The following is a 21,234-nucleotide window of genomic DNA, read 5'->3' on the forward strand; positions in this document are numbered from 1 at the left end:
GATGTCCCTGAAGTTTTTGTTTGTTTGTGCTTTTTCAAACTGTAATGTTGTGTTTTATGTTTCATTTGGTGGATTAATGTCTTCCTGTCTGGATTACGACACTCTCTGATAAGCCTCAACCAGCATATTTTAAAGATTCTTTTGTTCTGAAGATAAACACATTTCTCAACAAAATCATTCATCCCTGCAATATCTCATAGTTGGACACCTCCATAGTGTTTATACTTGCACATCATTGTTTGAACAGATGAGGGTGGCACCATAAGGCATCTGAAAGCTGAACCCAAACATGATCAGGATTTAGTCCACTATTCTCTTCATGATATCTTGACGAATAACTATTGTGTTGTTGTTTTTGGATACCAAAAAAGGAATGTATGTTCAATGACATTACAATAATGTGATTGAGCAATAAAATGCATCATGCAGATATGATGTGAAGTAAGAGTAACGGATGTATTTTGTTTAAGAAAAATTAAGAAGAAAGTTTAAAATGAAACGTATGCATTATTTAGGTTTTATTGCAGGGAGGAGGGAGTCAGAGGTCTGACATTGTTCATTACCGTTATACACACCCAGTGTTCAAAAGTTAAGAAATCTGTTGCATAAATTTAGAGAAGTCAAAAAGATTCATAGTGCTGTTTTTATTTTCCACTCCTAAAGAAAATACAAGCCATCTTGTTTACTTTTTTTATGTAGACAAACTTGACAAAGTGTTGAAGCTGCACAATTTTTTCATTATATCTTTCATTCAGTTGTCTGCTTAAATTCACAACTTTTATTTCTATGTCACTAACAAGATGCATCTACATCTCACAAGCGGTTTTCTTTACAGGCTGACACAGATATTCAAGCTCATCCTTTAACCTGTGAATACACACTTTCTTCAGTCATCAACTCTCTCTTCTTCTTTCCTCTTGATGCTCTCCCTTCAGAGAAATGCAACGCAGCGTAGTTCAGATCAGGTCCAGCTTCAGTCTGTTTGGAAAAACACATTTTCAATCGAAGTTATTTAGTAATGTTGAGATGTATCGTTTAGTATTAAAAAAAACAATTTAGGCAATTAAGGTTTTTACTTACATCATTTCCTATTTGGCTAAAGTTGCTTCTTTTCTCTGAAGAAGAGCTTTCTGTAAACATGGATGCAACACTCAGTTTTAGACTTTGTTTTATTTTACGTGATTCTACTTTTTTCTGTCATAACATATGTTTGATATGATATAATTTAGTCACTGAAGCAAACCTTTAAATCGATGACATGCTGATCTTTGTGTTTGAAAGCAAATGAAAAAAATGTTAAATATTACAGAAATGACCAAACAGATTATTGCAGCTATTGTGACCACCGTCATGTTGTTTTCTTTTGTTTTACCTAGAAAACAAAGACAAAGCATGTAATTTTCTCCATCAAGAATATGTTGCTTCAGAGAACAATTACTTATTTGTGATGATTTAAGAAATTTTGAATGATGTCTCAAATGATGTAAGTCATACCGTTTTTAATTCCATTTCCAAATAATATCTGTCCACATGTGGCCACAGCGCAGTAGTAAGTCCCGGCATCAGAGGAGCTGATATTCTTAGAGAAGTTATAAAAACATCTCTTCGGAGAGTCAGATCTCTTCTTACAATTTTCTGACTTTTTTCCATCGGTGTAAATCATGTCGGGAAAAGACTTTTCTGATCTGGATCTGAACCAGAACACACTGGGTTCTCCTGAACAGGTTGTGTTCTCAGAGTCAGAGAGGACCGAACACTGCAGAGTCTCTGAGCCTGTTGGCTCGGTGGGACCAGAGACCGTTGTCTGCTGAACAATACTCGTTATCTGAGAAAACACAGTGTAGTTTGATGTCCTCTTAGGCATTCCTGTGAAATAATCATATTGTTTGTTAGTGAAGTGTTGAAACAAACTGAAATACTAAAACTAGAGTAAGATGGATAGATAACTTTATTAGTCACTTTGGGATTTTACTTCAGGGAAATTTTAGAATTTCTACAATTTCTGGAAATTGTAAAATAACCAGGAAATTTGTAGAATTTATAATTGTAGAATTTTAATACTCAAAATTTTTTTGTAATAAATTTAGCAAAAACTTTCAACATTTTTTTTTTATGGCACATTGATTTTAAAAATGTCAGTCTTGACAAAAGCACAACAGTCAAATGTTGAAACAAATTAAGTCACAACACTGTTGTAGCAGGCAGATAAAATATGAGACCCTTATTTAATATATGTATTTTCTATAGACAGATTATGCAACAAAAAAGTCAGGTTAAACATTTTCACTAGTTTAAGTTCTACAGTTCAAAGAAAATATTTCTGCTCAGTTTTTTCAATATTTAATTTAACTTCAGGTTGCTGTTTGGTTCCTGACAGTTTTATAATTTTGTTGATTTAAAGTTAGTTTGTGCACTGTTAAAAAATAAATAAATTATCCCAAACTTACTGTAAAATACCGGCAGCTGTGGTTGCCAGAATTTAAAAATCTGTGTTAATATCCTGGCGATATTTTACCATAAATTAGAGACTTTATTTTTTAACATTGTGGTTTTGCACAGTTTGCAATGATTTATTTTACTTTTCCAACTAGACAAAGAAAGATCTGAATATTATAACCCTAGACATAATAGTTTACTTACTAACCATGATTATAACCAACATAGTGAAAAATATTGCACAGTATCTAATATACACTAAAATGTTTTTCAATTTTTTGTACTTTTTGGAACAATAATAACTACAGATGCACACAAGGGAACAAATTGTCTATTTATTTCATATGTAAGAAATACAAATGAAATAAATGTTTTAATGACTTGATAATAAAACACATTTACAAAAATATTAAAATTAAACATTGAATGCTGTTTCCAAACAAATTACTCACTAAAAATTTGGTTCTTGTGTCACCCTGAGCCTTACTTTATACTAGATGATATATTTTTCAGTAACATAATCGTGTCTAGTTGGATTTCAGGCAATGATGCACTGGTCAATTCATGAATTAAAAAATATTAAAAATACTGGAAGATAAAAATATTATATGTTACTGACATGATATATAATCATGTCTAGTTGGATTTCAGATGATGATACCTACTGGTCAATTTGTGAGTTAAACAATATAAAAAATATAGGAAAATAGAAATGACTGATTTACCTTTTACTGATATATAAGTCCCACTCCATATAGATTTAACTCTGTCCATTTGAGCACAGTGATACATCCCCTCATCTTCATGAACTGTTCTGAAAATTGTAAGATTGCTGCTGTGCTCATTTGATGTTACAATGAATTTTGAAGCAGAGTTTTCTGGTCCATAGTTGGGGCTTATACTTTTCTGCAGCATCGCAATTAAAGTCAGAATATCTCCAGCGCTCTGCTTGTACCAGTAAAGCCACGTGTTGCTCTGATATTTCATGGCAAAATCACAAGTCAAAGTCACAGACTGACCCAGTTCAACGGTGACCACTGGAACCAGAGTATCTATATTGGGAAAAAACAAGTCATTCAGTTAGAACACATGAAAAATAACAATACTATATAGATAAGAGTCCAGGTCAGTTTTTCAGGGAAAATATTTTCATGTAATCAATATCTCAATTCAGGTAAATAGTACTTACATACTTGATGAAGAAATAACAATGTGAGCCATAACAGAGTCATGGTGACACTGTCTTTATTCAGAAAGAAGATCCTTTAGTAACTAAGGGAGGTGTGGAGATCCTGTCCGTCAAATGCACCTGATTGGTTACCTCACAATATACAATCAAAGGGCATTTCCTGTATGTACAATGAGCTTTTGTTCTCATTTTTTGAATCTATTTTTCATTTCATATATGAATGTTGGTTTTGCATGCACCATTAATGGTTCTTTACTAAAGATAACATATACTCAGATGCAGGATAATAAGCAAACATGATACAAAATTTCGATGCAGGGAGCAAATTGCAAATGTTTGTTAGTCTCACATCTTTATAGCCAGCGCCACCAGCAGGCCAGCTTTTGCGGCATCTTTGAACCACACTATAATCCCACATTTAAATTTAGCAGTTTTTGTTGTCAAAGGACTCGTTTCACTGTAGATAATGACGCTGACCACCTGAAACAGCATCTTTAAAAGCTTAATTGCTTTTGTTTTGAAGGTGGCACACAGTTCTCATCAAAACTTTGGCAAACTGTGTCCATGGTGTACTTAAATAAATTCATTTGAATAGATGAGCATCTGGAAATTGTACCCAAAGATGAATATGAATTGGACTAAAACTGATGTAAGTGCATAGGACTATAAATTCTGATAAAGGGAGAAGTAAAACAAAAGAAATCTTTTGACAAAAATAGTGTAACTTTCCATCAAAAATATTTAAAAATATATATATATTTTACTCTGCATTTGCTTCAAAAGTAGTAAATGTGTACTGCAAGAAAATAAAGTGAAAGAAAAATGAAAAGAAACATTGAAGACATTCACCACTCATCTAAAGCTTGTAAATGAAGTGGAGGAGATTGCTGATTTTCTTGCTGATTATTACAATGAATCTTGAAGAAAAATTCAGTTTGATGCAGGGGGATTATGAAACTGTCCTGCATCATTATTCATTTCAGTTTCTTCTGCACTCTGCTTGTACTATTACAGCTATGTGGTGCTTCAATTCTCATCGGTAAAAGTCAAAGTCACAGGTTCACTAAGTTCAACTGTCACTGAAACAAAAGTATCTGCACAGTGGTGAAAAGAATCCGGCAGTGAAAAATGTGTGAAACAATAAAAGATGGCATAGAAAAATAAACAATATTAGATTTTGAGGAATCAAGTTACACATAGTTGACTTTGGACATATTCTGTCTAAATTTATACATGTACTAGCATATCTGATAATGAGGTAACAGTGAGAACCACATCAAAGTTATTGTGAATCAGTCTTCAGTACTGGGTTCTTTATTTAGAGGTGGAGGTGTGGTGATCCCAGCTATCATATGAATCCGATTAGCTATCATCAAATAACAGCATGAAGAGCATTTCCTGTTTGTACAATAGATCTTTTTTCTGTTTCCTTTATTTTTGTTCCTTCATTTGGTGATGTCTGTTGTGTTTAGAGGGCTGACATGACACTAAATAGAAAACAGCTGACTATTCCTGTAAGAGACTTTTAGTAATTTGTTTCATATGTTTTTTTCACCACTTGTTTTGGATTAATTGGATGTCAATATGTGTCAATGTAAGATTTTTTTTTAATGTGTGGCTAAAATAATTTGTGGATTTGTACATAAGAATCTGAAGAGATATACCTACAGTTTCCCATTACTAAAAGAAAATCTTCAAATACAGTTACAACTCACAACATTTTACTGACTCTATGTTCACAGTTACAGGGCACAAATATTGTTGCACCAAAACAAACTCCGTATGTGGGTCACTTTCCAAAAAAACGCTGCAACTGGTGGCTTGTGCATCTGTTTGCAAATGCGAAGAAGGAAATTGTGCAATGTAGTTAGTTTCTTAACAGGAGAGACTTCAAAAGAAAGTGTCTAATGTAGTTCTTAGAAACTCAGTGAAAGTTTGACAATGGTTTTTAGACAGAGTGTTCCGTGAAAGCATAAGTGAGACACCCCATGACCTGTAGGTGAGGATGTGGTGAATAAAAGGAAGCCATTAAAAATAATTAAAAAATTAACAGAACATCACACAGGTAGATGAGTGTGCAACAATTTTTTTAAAATATGAGTTAAAGTTTGTACTTAGAACTTTTTATATAACTAGTAAAAATATTATGTCTCCACAAAAAGAGAAGATAACACAACAAACTATAATATGAATTGTATGTGTTACGTGTTAAACAATTCACTCCAAGTTTGATTGATCTTAGATTTGAACTAAAAAATAAGGAGATGTAGCCTTATCAGACGACCACTTAAGAGTCATTTTCTTTTTTTTCTTTTTTTTTTTTTAACCATTGCTAATACATTGCTGTGACGGTAAAAAGTAGCTTACAAGAATCCGGATGAGATGAATTAACATATTTATTAAAATCTTCCAAAGCAAGAACAAAATAAAAAACAAAGTCAAAGAAGTCTGTAAAGTCTGCGTTAGCTAATTGTTCATTGTGGCTGACGTTTACAGATTTTGGTCTGTAGATCTTAAAAAAGACATGAATTTGAACACATCCTATGTAAACAGGTTGTTTACATAACAGAACAAATCACAAAGAAATTAAGCAACAGCTGAAATAAATTATAATGGTAACATAAGTGTCTCGGTGGGTAAACTAGTCATTGTACATGTGAAAGGTTGTGGGTCTGATTCCAGCTTCCCCGTCACGTGTTGATGGGCCCATTGGCAAGGCACTTCATTCCAAGATCCACAATAGGGGCAAACATATTATAAACATGGTGCAGAACATTACAGCACTTTAAACAATTAAAAATCCTCCAAAATCTACTACTGATATATTGGATTTGAGACATCAGCACACATTCAAGCATCTTGTTCATGCATTGAAAACATTAAGCTATTCTGAGTGAAAACACAAGGAACCAGAGAAAATGTCCATCCAATGTCCACTTCATTTAACTAAAATGTTACATTACATGAACATTTCCATGATGTTAAACTCCAAGGAATTGTGTACAAGATTGATCATTGCAACAGTTATGCTGAACAAAAGTGTGTTACTGCTGCAGACTTCATCTTTTGTCTTTTGCCGTTTTCATCACTGTGAAGATGACTGCAGAATACAGCCTCCTGTCTTTTGTCTAGAATTAAATAATAAATAGGAAATTTAGGCAGCTTTGATACAAGTTTATCAGCATGTATGATTTCACAGCAGTGCTAATACTTCACCTGTTCTCTGTTCTGACCAGGGATTTCATGCAGCTCAACAGCAACTGGGTTATAGAACAAAAATGAATAAAGATCCAACATTTTTAAGTAAACAAGTAAACTACTAGTCCATTAAATATTAAGAGGTCTCTCGTCTATATTTAGTTTACAAAACAGTAACCAATGCAAAAGTGTAATTCAAGACACTTGAAAGAGAATACCATTGAATACTCGTTTATTTTCGTTTTAGCAAGTAGATGCATACAAGAGACATGTTGAAGTTGTGTATTGTAAACAGATTAGTACAAACAATAAACCCACAAACCTATTTTATCTTCATTAAACTTCTTTTCGTTATTTCTGCTGAAAATCAAAACAAAGTTCACCAGCACAGAACAAGCCAAAAGTCCTCTGAGCACAATATCAGACAGGAGCACTTCTCGTCCTAAAATAAGAAAATATTACAAATATTTTAACATCTCAGGTAAATTCTAGACATTTACTTAAATCTAGAAGAGTGATTTGAGATTTAAACTTTACCTTTAATAACATTACCTAATTTTGAAAGTGCAATCAGTAATACTTTTATAACAAATTTATATCAGTAATGATTTCTTGGTTAATGTCAAGTTGTCATAACAAAGACATTTTGAATAATGTCAACTTTGTATTAAAAGTGTCATAATTTACCGAACTTTGTATTAAAAGTGTCATTAATTTACCGAATGATGCATTATGACAAAAGTCATAAATATTCATGAAGGCTTATTCATGTTCATGACAGGTGTTATGTCATGTTTATGACAGTGTCATGTCAGTCTTATTCACCCCCCTTCAAAGAAACCAGATGTTTTAATAATGTGATTTGATTAGGCATGAACCCAAAAACAGCAAGAATCCAAAAAATGAAGAGATCTTACCATTCACAATCAAATTTGTGCCATTAACAAATGCCAGGTTGTATGCTGCTCCTGTCTGACATAAATATGTTGCTTCATCCTCTTTGCTGACATTTCTGATGATGAGCAAATTTATGTATCCCACATTTTCAACTTGGAACCTTGAGTTTGGAAAGTTCTTATCAAGCTTTAATTCACTAAAAGTGCCGCTAACAACTGTTTGGACCATATGTCCATAATTCATTTTATACCAGAAAAACAACCCATTATCATGACCTGATGTATCGCATGTCAGATTCACAGTTTGGTTGAGTTGAGCTTCAATCACAGGAATCACAGGAACCTTTAGGGCTGGAAGCACAACTAAAATAAAGAAAGAACAACCACCGTTGTCTTAAATGACTGTGCCACTAAAGTGCAGACATGAAACAACAAAATTTTACATATTTCAGTTATTCTTCTCTTAGAATATACAGGACGTGAACTCACCCATTGTGCTTAGAAAATAAATAGCAGTCAGTCCTCTGAACATTGTGCCTAGTTACCTTTCTCTTGGCACAACCAACATCTTCTGACTCAGATTTAGGTTAACAATCTTTAACTCAAATCAAGGTGATTGGCTGAAACAGAAAATGCACACTCCACAGTTCTGTACTGCAATGACCCATTTTCGCTGACTGAAAAATACCTTTCGACTATTTTTTTTGCATTGTATTGTCAAGCAAATAAGTATTTGTACTAGTATTTCAAGTATATTTAGTTATGGACTGGAGTTATTAAGCATTTTTGTATGATAAATGTATTTTTGTAATTAAAGCAATAATTGAAACGTATTTGCTCGACTCACTAGAAGTAAGATTTTTTAGCACACCATATTTATGTGATGACTGTATAAAATTAAAGTTATTGCTTTTATTTAATTTTTATTAATATTTATTTAAATTCAAGCAAACATTTGAAAGTAAAATATTTTCTTAAAGTATGTAATAGTAAAAAACACATAGGGCAATGTTGACATTTATCAAATGACAAACTTTCTAGTTTTTTCTTGACTAGGGGAATTTTTTTTATCTCCTATGGGGATTATTCCCTATATTAGTTGTGCAGAAGTCTGTCAAATTGCAGAAGTACCAAACTACAAGTTCTTTTCCTCCCCACATGGTGCATATTACCAGCAGTTCTCATGCATACTTGGTGTAACGTTTATGCAGTAATTAATTGAAGGTTAAGGAAAAATAATGTAAAATAGGTAAGTATAGTTTCCATCACAAGTTGTCAAAGACAGATATGTATTAAACACATTTAGAACAAAAAAGACAATGTTTATACATATTTAAATCTGAGTAACATGCAACAAACCTTAAAGAGCATTACAGCCATACATTGACTTCTGTTTGTACATGTTTAGATTATTTCAACACATATCTATTAACCATTACATTGTCATCTTTTGAATAGAATATTTCTATCTTGTTGAATTATAATATTCTCCAGGAAAACTCTAGATTTTGTATCTTATATGGATGTAACACGTCTGATACAGCTAAACATTTCTGCTGACCAATTAGTATCCTGATATCTTAATAATATCACAATCAATGGATATTCCACCACTTCACAGATCACCAGACAACCCACAAGGTCCAAATAGATAGATGGCTATGTCCTAGTTCAACAAAAAAAAGGTCTAAATTTGGTAACGAAATCTACTGTCCTTATGTAATATTTAAAACTAATACTCTGCACAAAGTTTTGAAATGTTGCTCCAAATAAACGTAAATTGGATTTAGATTATTCAGCAGAAAAGCTTGTATGCCATCTTTTAAAGACCAAAAGCTTTTACATCAGCAAACTTTTTTTATGGTGATTTTTCAGCTTCAGTATCCATTTTCATCACAGTGAAGACTGCAGCGGTGTACACCCTTCTGTCTCCAAATGTCTAAGTAGAAACATTACAACACAACTTATAAGGTGAATCAAAGAAGAAGGGGGCTTGTTTGTACCTTGCAAAATGTGTCCAAACATTTGATGAAAAGCGGTGTCAACATTTTACCTGTTGGCTGTTCTGAGGTTTTTGCAGCTTAGCAGGAGCTGGACAGCAAAATAAATAAAAATAATTATAATCCAGAAGCAACACTTTCCTTCTAGAGATGTACAGAATAATTATCTTCTATTACCTTGACAATGTTCACATTTGTTTTTGTTCGGGTAGCAGATGAGGACAAGGAGGGCTATTAAACTTATGGTTAAAACGGTAGACAGGACAAAAGTGACAGTGATGGCCTCCGACGGCCACAGACCTGATTCTGTAGCATTATTGTAGAAACGGCGAGAAAGAGAATAATGATTAAACATTAATGATCATCACACTCATCTTACATCCAAATTGGCTAAGAGTAAACAAGTGATTTAAATAAGTGAAGTAGATTTCTTGTTCTCACACAAACTCAAATGATTCAGTGAAAATATATCAAATTGCACACTTACCTTGAATACTCAGGTTAGCTCCATTTCCTAATAATATCTCTCCACATGTGGCGACAGCACAGTAATAAGTCCCAACATCAGAGGAGCCGGCGTTCATTGAGAAGTTATAAATGCATCTCTTCTGAATGCCGGCTCTCTTCTCACAAGTACTTGACCTTTTTCCATCAGTGTAGATGAGATCCGGGTAAGATTTGTCAGATCCAGCTCTAATCCAGAACATACTGGGTTCCTCTGAACATGGCTTTTGGTCGGAGTCAGTGAGGAAGGAGCACTGCAGAGACACTGAGTCTGCTGGATTAGCAGAATGTGAAACTGCATGCTGCTGAACAACTTTGTAGTTTGATGTTCTCCTTGTTTCTGTGTTAAAAAGAATTACATGTGTTTTTGCTTCCATGTTTTTGGGTTTAAATCTAATTTACTTAAATATTTTTAACTTATATTATCCAAAATGCAATCAACATTGGATAAAATTATGCCTTAATTTATATACGTAGATTTATATCCACATATTATATTTATTTAACACCATAGGAGAAATTGTTTCTCCTATGATTGTAACATCCTTACAATCTTTGTGTGCTCAGAGAGACAAAACATTTGAGTACTTCAACTCATCTCAGTCACATATCTTAACTTCACATTGAAAAACACACAAATATCATTTCAATTTTTAAAAAGGTCTCTTTTTTTACATTAATTACCTTTTAATGACAAGTAAGCTCCACTCCACATAGTTTGGAGCCAGTTAAGGTAAGCACAGTGATACATTCCTTCATCTTCTGTTGAGGCCTTCAAGATTGTCAAGTTGCTCATTTTGTCGTCATACGTTGTGTTGAACCTCGAGGCAGAAAATCCTGGTCCATAAATGGGGTTTGTGTTTTTACGCAGCATTGAAACTAATTTCAGAGTATCTCCTGCACTCTGCTTGTACCAGTAAAGCCAACTGACACTCTGAAGCGCCTCGCTTAAAACACATGTCACCGTCACAGGTTGACCCAGTTGAACTCTTATCACTGGAACCAAAGCATCTGTATTAGATTACAAATGTGCAACAAGAGTTGGTTTAATAAAAAATAAATAAATAAAAACATGATGTGCACAGTTTAACGAGAAGATTTTACTTCAAAAAGCGATACTTACAGCCTTGATGAAGCAGAATTAGTGAGACCCATAACAGAATCATGTTGCCAAGGCCTACTTAAGAAACCTCACGCTGTAGCAACAGGAGGAGATGCGGTTTTGTAGATGTAGATTTAATCTGATTGGCTATTTCAAAATATACATTGAAAGAGGATGTCCTGCCACAATGATCTGCCTTTCAGTGAGACATATATGTTTTTAAAACGTTCTAGTTAAGTTGACATGTTGGCTCTAATACTATAAAATTATACAAAAATTGCAGAGCAGATGCTATTCCTGGTTGTTACAATCATCTTGAGGTTGCTTTATATGCTGGTGTAAACATAAATCACATAAAATCGAAATAAAGCACATAAAAATTTTGAATTTAGCATGACAAAAATGTGGGAAAAGTTAAAATCAAGATGAATATTTTATAATCTGAAATCTTTTAGTTTCATAGAGGGTAAGTATTTGTTCCTGGGGTCTCTGGAAACAATCATTTTATTGTGCTCTATCTGAAAAGAAAAATACAATTGTACAAATATTGCAGAAGACATATTTTACTGTCTTTTGCAAGAAGTAGCTTTAAACTGAATACAGACATATCTTGATCTTCAAATGTAATTTCTATAATTTTTTTTACATCATACTATTTAACCATCATCGTTAAATTATAAAAAGATGAGGCTGCAGAGGGTTAAATACAAATAAACATTAAATCAGCTAAATGTAATGAAAATTTAATTTTAATGAAGCATTGTGGAGATTGGCAGGATTACAAGGGAACATTTGAAAGCGATGCCACAGGAGAGTAATGACATCAAAGACAATAAATGATGTGACAATAATCTAAAGAAAACTGATGAGCACATCAAACAATAAGAAATTGGTATGGAGAAATAAGAAACATCTAAGACGTTGGACAAAAAACAAAATTGTTGATTTGGATGCAGGAACCGACTTGGCACTGACTTGTTTCAGCAGAACAAAGTCAGTGAGCATATTAATTTGAAAATCAAAACCAGAAGACAACAAAACAGAGATCAAATTAACAGAAACACAATATCCACAATGTCACAACATACCATTGTTTGTAAAAATGCAAAGATGTCTTTACTCAAATCAGTAAAACACAAACGATCCGGAAGCACTATTTTGTTATTATCGCATCTATTTCCGCATTATGTATGTATCCACAACAATAGCTTGATTTTAGCAATGTCTATGTTAACAGAAAAAAAAATGCCTAAATTAAGTAAAAGCAATTAACAGTTTAATCAAAGGGATCCAATAAAATGAATCTGTGATTTAAAACGTAGTTCAAAACAAAAATGAACTGGATCAATCAACACAAAGGTCAAAGGGTATCTTTTTAAAACCCAAAGGCTTTTACCGCAGCAAACATCATCTGTGTTTCTGCTGTTTTCTTTGTTGCCGTGTTGTCAGATTTCATCATGGTGAAAACAGCTGCAGAATACATCCTTCTGTCTTCCCTTCCCTAAGAAGATCAAATAAATAAAAAAAAATACAGAGAAGGCAAATAAAAATTCAGGAAACTGGTTTGCTACTTTAAAATGCGTCAAAACATCTGATAAGAAAAGGCCTGATATATTTTACCTGTTGCCTTTTCTGGCCACAGTTTTGGTCCAGGATAACAGCTTCTACACAATTAAATAAAAAAAAGATTAAATAAAGAGGTAATTTATTTAATGAGAAGTACAAGAAAACTATTTTGAATTACCTTGACAATGTCCACACTTGTTTCTTTTGATGGAGCATAAGAGGACGGCTATACCAATCAGACTTATGGCTAACGCAGCAGACAGGAAGAAAATAACTATAATGGCCTTCTTTGATCCCAGACGGAATCCTTGAAGATAAGAAAACAAAAGGATTATACATTCGAAAAACTCCAATTACACTTACGGTAAATTACAGCTAATCCGAAAATGCGATAGTTGAAACTACATCTTTAGTTTATCAAACACTTAAATTATTTCATTATTAAATCAATGTATATATTATACCTTTAGTTTCCAGACTATTTCCATTTCCAAATATTATCTGTCCACATGTGGCCACAGCGCAGTAGTAAGTCCCGGCATCAGAGGACCTGATGTTCTTAGAGAAGTTATAAAAACATCTCTTCTGAGAGTCAGATATTTTGTCACAGTTGTTTGATTTTTTTCCATCGGTGTAAATCATGTCGGGAAAAGACTTTTCTGATCTGGATCTGAACCAGAACACACTGGGTTCTCCTGAACAGGTTGTGATGTCAGAGTCAGAGAGGACCGAACACTGCAGAGTCTCTGAGCCTGTTGGCTCGGTGGGACCAGAGACAGTTGTCTGCTGAACAACACTCGTTATCTGAGAAAACACAGTGTAGTTTGATGTCCACTCAGGCATTCCTGTGAAATAATCATATTGTTTGTTAGTGAAGTGTTGAAACAAACTGAAATATTAAAACTAGAGTAATAGAATTTTTTGGGGAATAAAATTAGCAAATACTTTAATATTGACTGTAGAAGAAAAACATCCGTTATGACAAAAATACAAATAATATCAAATATGAGACACTTATTTCCCAAATGTGTTTTCTATAGACAGATGTGTGGTACAAAAAGGTCAGGTTAAACATTTTCCCTAGTTTAAGTTCTACAGTTCAAAGAAATCAATTAATTTTGACTTTCAGTCTGCATTTATTTAATGTAAAATTGAAAAAAAAAACTTTTTAAGTTTATATTAAAAGCACAAAAAAACATTACAATTTATCATTTTATGCTTGTATCAAAACATTACCCACTAAAAACTTGGTTCACTTATCCCTTGAATCATACTTTTTTTCTTTTATTGAAGATATATTTTTCAGTAACATAATTACGTCTAATTGGATTTCAGATAATGATACCCGCTAGTCAATTTGTGAACTGAAAAATATTAAAAATGCTGGAAGATAAAAATGACTGATTCACCTTTTACTGATATATAAGTCCCACTCCATATAGATTTAACTCTGTCCATTTGAGCGCAGTGATACATCCCCTCATCTTCATGAACTGTTCTGAAAATTGTAAGATTGCTGCTGTGCTCATTTGATGTTACAATGAATTTTGAAGCAGAGATTTCTGGTCCATAGTTGGGGCTTATACTTTTCTGCAGCATCGCAATTAAAGTCAGAATATCTCCAGCACTCTGCTTGTACCAGTAAAGCCACGTGTTGCTCTGATATTTCATGGCAAAATCACAAGTCAAAGTCACAGACTGACCCAGTTCAACGGTGACCACTGGAACCAGAGTATCTATATGGGAAAAAACATGTAAAACAAAAAAATGACAGCATTAAATGTTAGACTGAACAGAACCAAAATGCGTATTTAAGACACTTAAATTAGAAAATATTCTCTCTCAAATCATGTAAAGAATACCTACGTCCTTCATGAAAAAGCAACAATGTGAGCCACAACAGAGTCATGATGACTGTGTTCGTTCAGACAGTAGGACCCTTCAGTAAAACACAAAGGTGTGGCGATCTTGTCAAATGTGTCTGATTGGCTATTGCCGAATACACCATCAAAGAGCATTTCCTGTCACTATGAGCTTCTGCTTTTTTTTTTCCTACCATTATTTGATCACCTAAATACCCAGCGATTTTTTTTCTTTTCTTTCTGAACTGTTGCTTGTTATCTGGTCAACACTAAATATACCTACTGAGGATGGGGGTTGGGGTGTGGTCAGACCACTGCCATTAGAGCAAATCAGATTTGTCAGAAACATTTTGTCACCGTTTTTACAAAAAAGGTGTCACAATCTACACTGTGAAATGCACCTGAATGGTTTTTGTAAAGTATGCAACAAACGGCTACTTCCTGCTACAAACCCTCTGTGAGAAGTATATTCTTTTTCTCTTAAATGTTCTTTAATTACGGTTTCCAAAATGGTTTTATATAAACATCAGTATTTTTTGTTTATCAAAACACAGAAATGTAGATCACAGACACGGTGCTGAGTATAAGACTGTATCCATCCAGTAGCTTTTCTTACAGCGCCACCAGTGGGTCAAAGGTTTTCGTCTTTGAGTTTCAACATTCACTGCATATATACAGAATCTACAGTTATTACAGAATCATGATTAGAATAGGGAATCTGTAATAATTAGTCCGATGTGCCAAGTTTAATCAAATAGGATGTGATGGAAAAATAGACAAAGTTTCTTTCAGAACAGTCTGATGGCAAATAGTTTGAATTGTTACAGGCAGTAAACAATATATGAACGTTACTCTTGTAATACAGATGCTGGAGTAAATATGTGGTTGTAAAAGTGTGCTGTTTTTTGTTTTATTTCCACATGAAATGTATGGTCTTCTCTGGTTAAATGAGCAAGGCTGGACAAAATAACATCGTTAAAGTGTTTTAGTGTCGATTACGGCAAGAATATATATACAGTAGACTGACCTTAAAACGTAACTTACTGTACACTTTTTTTTTTTTTTTTACAACTACGCAGTACTTATTTTGAAATGTTGCCCTTACAGTACACTATTTGCATTCTTTATCCTGTTTTTATATATTGCTTATTTGTGTCTTTGCACCTCCTTGCTTTGCTTCATTGTTGCTGCTGTTGTACTGAAAATTCCCCGTTATGGGACAATGAAGGACATTTCTAGTTCTTAATATTCTTTGGAGTACCCTGTGGAAATCATCAGAAGAAATCAGTGTACCCTTCAGTTTGAAGCCAACATCGTATCTTTCTGTCATCAAAAGCTTAGGTCTGCTCTTAGACTTTCATTTCATAATAAATTTCATTTAAAAGAAAACAACTGGATAAAATTAGATTAAATAAATTTGAATAATGCTTAAGTACATTTTTTCAATAACTCCAGTAAGTGAAACACATACAGCTGTTAGAAAGTATTTATCTCTGTTAATTATGATAATTGTCCACTTGCATCTAATGAAAGCATAACATTCAGGACAAAATTTCTGCATATAGGTTGGGATTTCCTCTAAATATGAGAAACAAACTTCATCAGAATGAATATTACGATTCTGTTCTTGATGAAAGAAAATTGATTTTACATAAATCCCCCATGTAAGGACTGCTCTGAGCCTCAAATTGGGGCATTCAGCATATTGAATTGTCTTGCATGTGGGGCGTTCCCCAAGCACAAACAAGAATGTGTTCAATGTACCGTGTAGCCAGTGAGAAGGTAATAGAGACATAGATGGCAAACTAAAATACAGAAGATAAATTAACTGCCATGATGCACCAGAAAGTCTGGTGGACATTGTTTTCCTCTGCTGAGAATATTCCCCAAATTATGACCATTCTTCTCCCTCACCACTCATGTTTATTTAAGTGAGGCATGCTGTCTTTGTGTAGCTTTAGACCACACACTGCACAACCAAACTTGATATATCTGGGGGGGTTTTACGTGTGGTTTCACAGGTTTTGAAAATTCATCAGCAATTTTAAAATCTTACTGTATCAACCAGGCATTATATGGGATTTAAATAATACGTTACATACAGAAGAGTTATTACTGATGTCCAACTTAATACTATTCAGATTAAGTCGCTGACTAACTAGCTGTCATTCAAACTAGAAATTAAGATTCATCCAGGTATTTATGTTTTCAGCTTGTAGTCTGACTGGATTAGCATTTCTGAATGGTAACATCAGTACTGATAAACTGTTCCTCCATTATCTGATATATGACGTCTCTCTCTTGCTATGTTAGTCTGTGTAGCATAAACTACTCCAGTAAGTAATGAACTGTTAGTGTGCTGAACCTTTCACCGGGGATCTGATCTGTAAAATGATAAAACGCTGAACTTATGTATTTTTACAAGCCTTTTATAATCTTTTTCTATTAGTAAATGCTCAGCGCAGCTCGACTGAGCTCAACACAGTTCAGGTGGTTTTCCATGACAATTGAGTAACAGCTCAGGTGGGTGGGGTTGATGATGGATGACCCCAGAGTCTGAAACGTTGTGTAACTTTGAGCGTGAGAGTTGCTCCTGAGACACAACTAGTGATTCTAACCCCTCACCGATCAATAACCAAAGGTCTTCTGTGATGTTGTTTTTAGCCAGAAGCGGGACACTTTGAACCACAGTGAAGAAGAGTTGGATAAACATGGGGATGAGACAATATAGCTTATTACAAGTTGAAAATCCTTGTAACCAAGACGAGCCCATCACTAACAATTAGTTTTATTTGGTGTCTTCTAAAATGTGTTCACCAAAACAATGTGCAGCTCAGTCAACATGAATTGAAACTACTTCATCAAAATATTTATTCATGAATTTTATATTTTTAAACACATTTTTTAATCGAAGAAAAACATAAAAAGCTGCTTTATTTCAAACACACAAAGAACCTCATTTAGGTGAAATTTTTCAATACACAAGAATTTGAGGCCATTTCATTAAACTGATGAGATTTTAGTACAGCACTAAACTCTAAAAAAAATTTACAAAAAATTACTTTTACAAATTGTCTCACTCGTCGCAGTTACAATGAATCTGAAAACACTGAACTGTCTTTTATCACAATGTCAGTATCCCATATAAACTTAGAGCCAATCATCTTGACATCTGTCCTTTAACTTGTGAATATAAACTTTCTTCAGTCTTCAGTTCTCTTTTCTTCATTCCTCTTGGCTCTTTCCTTTCAGAGAAATGTAATGCAGCATAATTCAGATCCTGACCTTTGTCAGTCTGTGGAAAAAAGATAAAAATACATCCATTTCAATCCATTTTGTTACAACCAGCTCTGTTGTTAACTGTTACACTAAGTCAGCTGTAATAATAATTATAGTTTAATATTATTTACCTCATTTCCTGGTTGGCTTAAGTCATTGTGTCTTGGTTGAGAAGAGGAACTCTCTGAGTAAATAGAACATGGTAATTAATGTGACTGTGGTTTTAAAACATTAGCTTAATAAATTACACTTACCCTTAAATTGAGCACAGGCTGATCTTTGAATTCGGTAACAAATAAAAATAACATTCAAGGTCACAGAAATGGCCAAGCAGATTAATATAATCACCAACACAATCCTTATTGTACTTGTTTTTTTATCTGGAAAACAAAGGCAGATAAGATCATTGATTCAGAAAAGCAGGATTTTTTTTATGGTAACACAAATGGCACAATACACACAATACCTTGATCGCTCTTTACAAGGTTTGTTCCATTTCCAAATAGTATCTGTCCACATGCAGCCACAGCACAGTAATAAATGGCACCTTCAGATGATTTGACAACCTTAGTGAAATTATAACTACATTTCTTCTGACTGTTTGACGTCTTCTCACAGTTTTCAGGTATTTTTCCCTCAGCGATGATGAAATCTGGGTAGGATGTGTCTGATATGGCTCTGAACCAGAACATACTGGGTTCTCCTGAGCAGGTTGCATTTACAGAGTCGGAGAGAACCGAACACTGCAGAGTCTCTAAGTCTGTGTCACTGGCGGGATTAGAAAGTGTTGGCTCCTGAACAACAGTGAAGCTCGAAATCCTCTGAGAGTTTTCTGTGAAGACAATAAAGAACACAGCAGTAAACAAGAGATCCAGCATCCTGATTTTAGTTGAAAGTCGAAATACTAATACTCAAAATGTGTTTGTTTTTTCCATTGTCTATTAATAACTGAGGATTTTTTTTTAAATAACTCAGTCCTTTTTTTAATAGATGGATTTAACAATTTTAACATGTAGACCAAAGTCTCTTGTAGCTAAGCTCAAAATTGTTCATCCCTTTTCAGATTTATATTCAGTTTTCTCTTGTATTTTATAAAAAATAAATAAAATAAAAAAAAACTAGCATGTTGGAAATGATTAATGCCTTTATTGATATGTAAATCTTTATATCCATTGCAGATAACCATCGTTTTGTGTCTCATCAGCTTTTTGCATGTGTCCACTGGTATTTGGAGATGAGCTCTAAATCTATGAGGTTGAAAGTTTCCTTATAATCACCCTAATCTTTAGCTACACAAATTCTCTTGATTTCAATTCCCTATTTGGAGTGGACCTGCTGGTCCACTCCAAACTGTCGGTATTACTTCTAAAGATAATAAACATATTAGTCAAATTACAATATTACTTTAAACTAAATCTCCCATGGGTATGAACAACAATGGTGTTAACTCTGTGGGGTTTTTGATAGGAGACAATTTTGTTTTCAGGGAATATTTTTTATTAATTTTATGGTTACGTTGTCTGAAAATAAAGACAGAGAAATATATATTTTTTTCTTTTTTTTTTCTTTTCACAAATCATTTGTAGCTGCCTGTGTCGTTTCAAAACACTTTTCATGTCAGAAAATTAACAGGGAGGAAATTGTCGACAAATAAAATTGTTTTTCATCATCAGAAGTTTGTAGTCTTATATTTAAGCTATTTTTGATGGAATATTTAACTTTTAAAATATTTAAATATTCTGCTAACATATTTTAGTTAAGACTGCATAACCGATTATCAACAAAAGTCACAACTGACTGCAAATTATCTTGTCTTTTTTAATGAATTTTCATTGGAATATATGTTTTCCAGATTGCATAAGAAAACTCACTGTTGTAGAATATCAGATTTATTTTTATTATTTTTTGATTAACTGAGAGAACACATTCTGTTACAAAATAAATTGAAACTGAAATTTTTTGGACAATGTATGTATCAATTGTTTTTGAGTTAGTTTCTTCAGTCTTAATTGCTTAAGTTATTACTTTAGAGTAATAACTTAAGCAATTTTACAAACAAGAGGTTTTTTTTTTTTACCATTTTTATTCTCTTAATTGTGAAGGACAAACTGGACAAATAAAATATTAAGAGGGGCTTCAGATATTTTAATTCCAAATAATACTTCCCCAATGTTACTGAATGTTACTGTTTTTGGTATGAAAAAAACACCAAGGATATTTACCTTTTAATGACAAATAGGTCCCAGTCCAAGTAGATTCAGTCCAGTCCATATAAGCACAATGGTACAGTCCCTCATCTTGTTCTATTGTTGATGAAATTATCAAGTTGCTCATGTTGTCAATATATGTTATTTGGAATCTTGATTTTGAGAATCCCGGGCCGTAGGTGGGAATTGTACTTGTACTTTTACGCAGCATTGCAATTAATATCAGAGTATGTCCTGCACTTTGCTTGTACCAGTGAACCCAGGTCACAGTTTCAAACTTCTCAGTCATTACGCATGTCAAAGTCACCGGTTCCCCACGATGGACTGTGACCACAGGAACTAAAGTATCTGCAGTAGATAAAAGAAACGTTAAATGATAAAGATCAGTTTTAAAGAAACTGCTTACAGATCAGAGATAAAATAAAACAAAAAAATCTTCAATAAGACAAGATTCTGTTTTTAAATGTACTTACATCCTCGATGAAGAAGGAACAGTACAAGCCATAGCAGAGTCATGTTGCTACTGTCTTCATAAGGACACATAAAGCTTAAGAAACTGAGGGAGGTGTGGTCATTCAGACTGTCAAATGCATCTGATTGGCTACGAAAGAATTTACAATCAAAGGGGGCTTGGTGGCACAATGAAGCTCATTTCAAAGTGCAATCATTTCTACTAACTGGCATTTCCTAGGAGTTTTGAAGCAAATAGACAAGTTAGCACGTTTTTGTATCTGTAATTAGATGTTGCATGAAACATTACACAAGTTTAGCGAACTTGTGCAAGGCCAGAAGTTGGATTCTCTTATGCTTTTTATAATCAGATGGTTTTCACCCACTGCCATTACCTGGTCAGATTTTTGTCTTTATTCTAGGCCGTTAAGGTTTTCCAGATTTTCTCATTTAAAATCCCTGCTAATTATGACAGAGTCCACGTAAATACTGATATTTCTGAAGTGCTGAGTCTTTCAGTATCATGCTGTTAAAAAACTGAAGCA

The 21,234-nt window shown here is 33.6% G+C and overlaps 1 protein-coding gene and 1 long non-coding RNA gene across 2 annotated transcripts; both read right to left on the reverse strand.

The window, feature by feature from the left end:
- Window positions 1-506: 506 nt before the first annotated feature.
- LOC103149596 (uncharacterized) lies at window positions 507-1,361 on the reverse strand. Its single transcript, XR_001664318.1, has 3 exons — window positions 1,244-1,361; window positions 1,081-1,130; window positions 507-978 (listed from the first exon to the last, which is right to left on the reverse strand). It is a non-coding gene; the product is annotated as an uncharacterized LOC103149596 (long non-coding RNA).
- Window positions 1,362-17,701: 16,340 nt separating this feature from the next.
- Window positions 17,702-20,537, reverse strand: LOC103149598 (uncharacterized). The gene is made up of 5 exons (XM_007568835.2): window positions 20,255-20,537; window positions 18,499-18,864; window positions 18,287-18,412; window positions 18,164-18,216; window positions 17,702-18,048 (listed from the first exon to the last, which is right to left on the reverse strand). Exons 1-5 carry the CDS (start codon window positions 20,526-20,528, stop codon window positions 17,914-17,916), a joined length of 954 nt encoding a protein of 317 aa, XP_007568897.2. The 5' UTR covers window positions 20,529-20,537; the 3' UTR covers window positions 17,702-17,913.
- Window positions 20,538-21,234: the final 697 nt, after the last annotated feature.

The sequence above is a fragment of the Poecilia formosa genome, unplaced genomic scaffold, assembly GCF_000485575.1.
Source record: "Poecilia formosa unplaced genomic scaffold, Poecilia_formosa-5.1.2 Scaffold231, whole genome shotgun sequence".
NCBI classification, from domain to species: Eukaryota; Metazoa; Chordata; class Actinopteri; order Cyprinodontiformes; family Poeciliidae; genus Poecilia; species Poecilia formosa.

What these genes read in the sequence shown, in the direction of transcription:
- LOC103149598 (XM_007568835.2), bottom strand. Translation starts at nt 20,528, where the DNA reads ATGACTGAGAAGTTTGAAACTGTGACCTGGGTTCACTGGTACAAGCAA. An exon ending in CCTTGTAAAGAGCGATCAAG is followed by an intron (nt 18,413 to 18,498) that starts GTATTGTGTGTA and finishes TTTGTTTTCCAG; the next exon opens with ATAAAAAAACAAGTACAATA. An exon ending in AGCCTGTGCTCAATTTAAGG is followed by an intron (nt 18,217 to 18,286) that starts GTAAGTGTAATT and finishes CTATTTACTCAG; the next exon opens with AGAGTTCCTCTTCTCAACCA.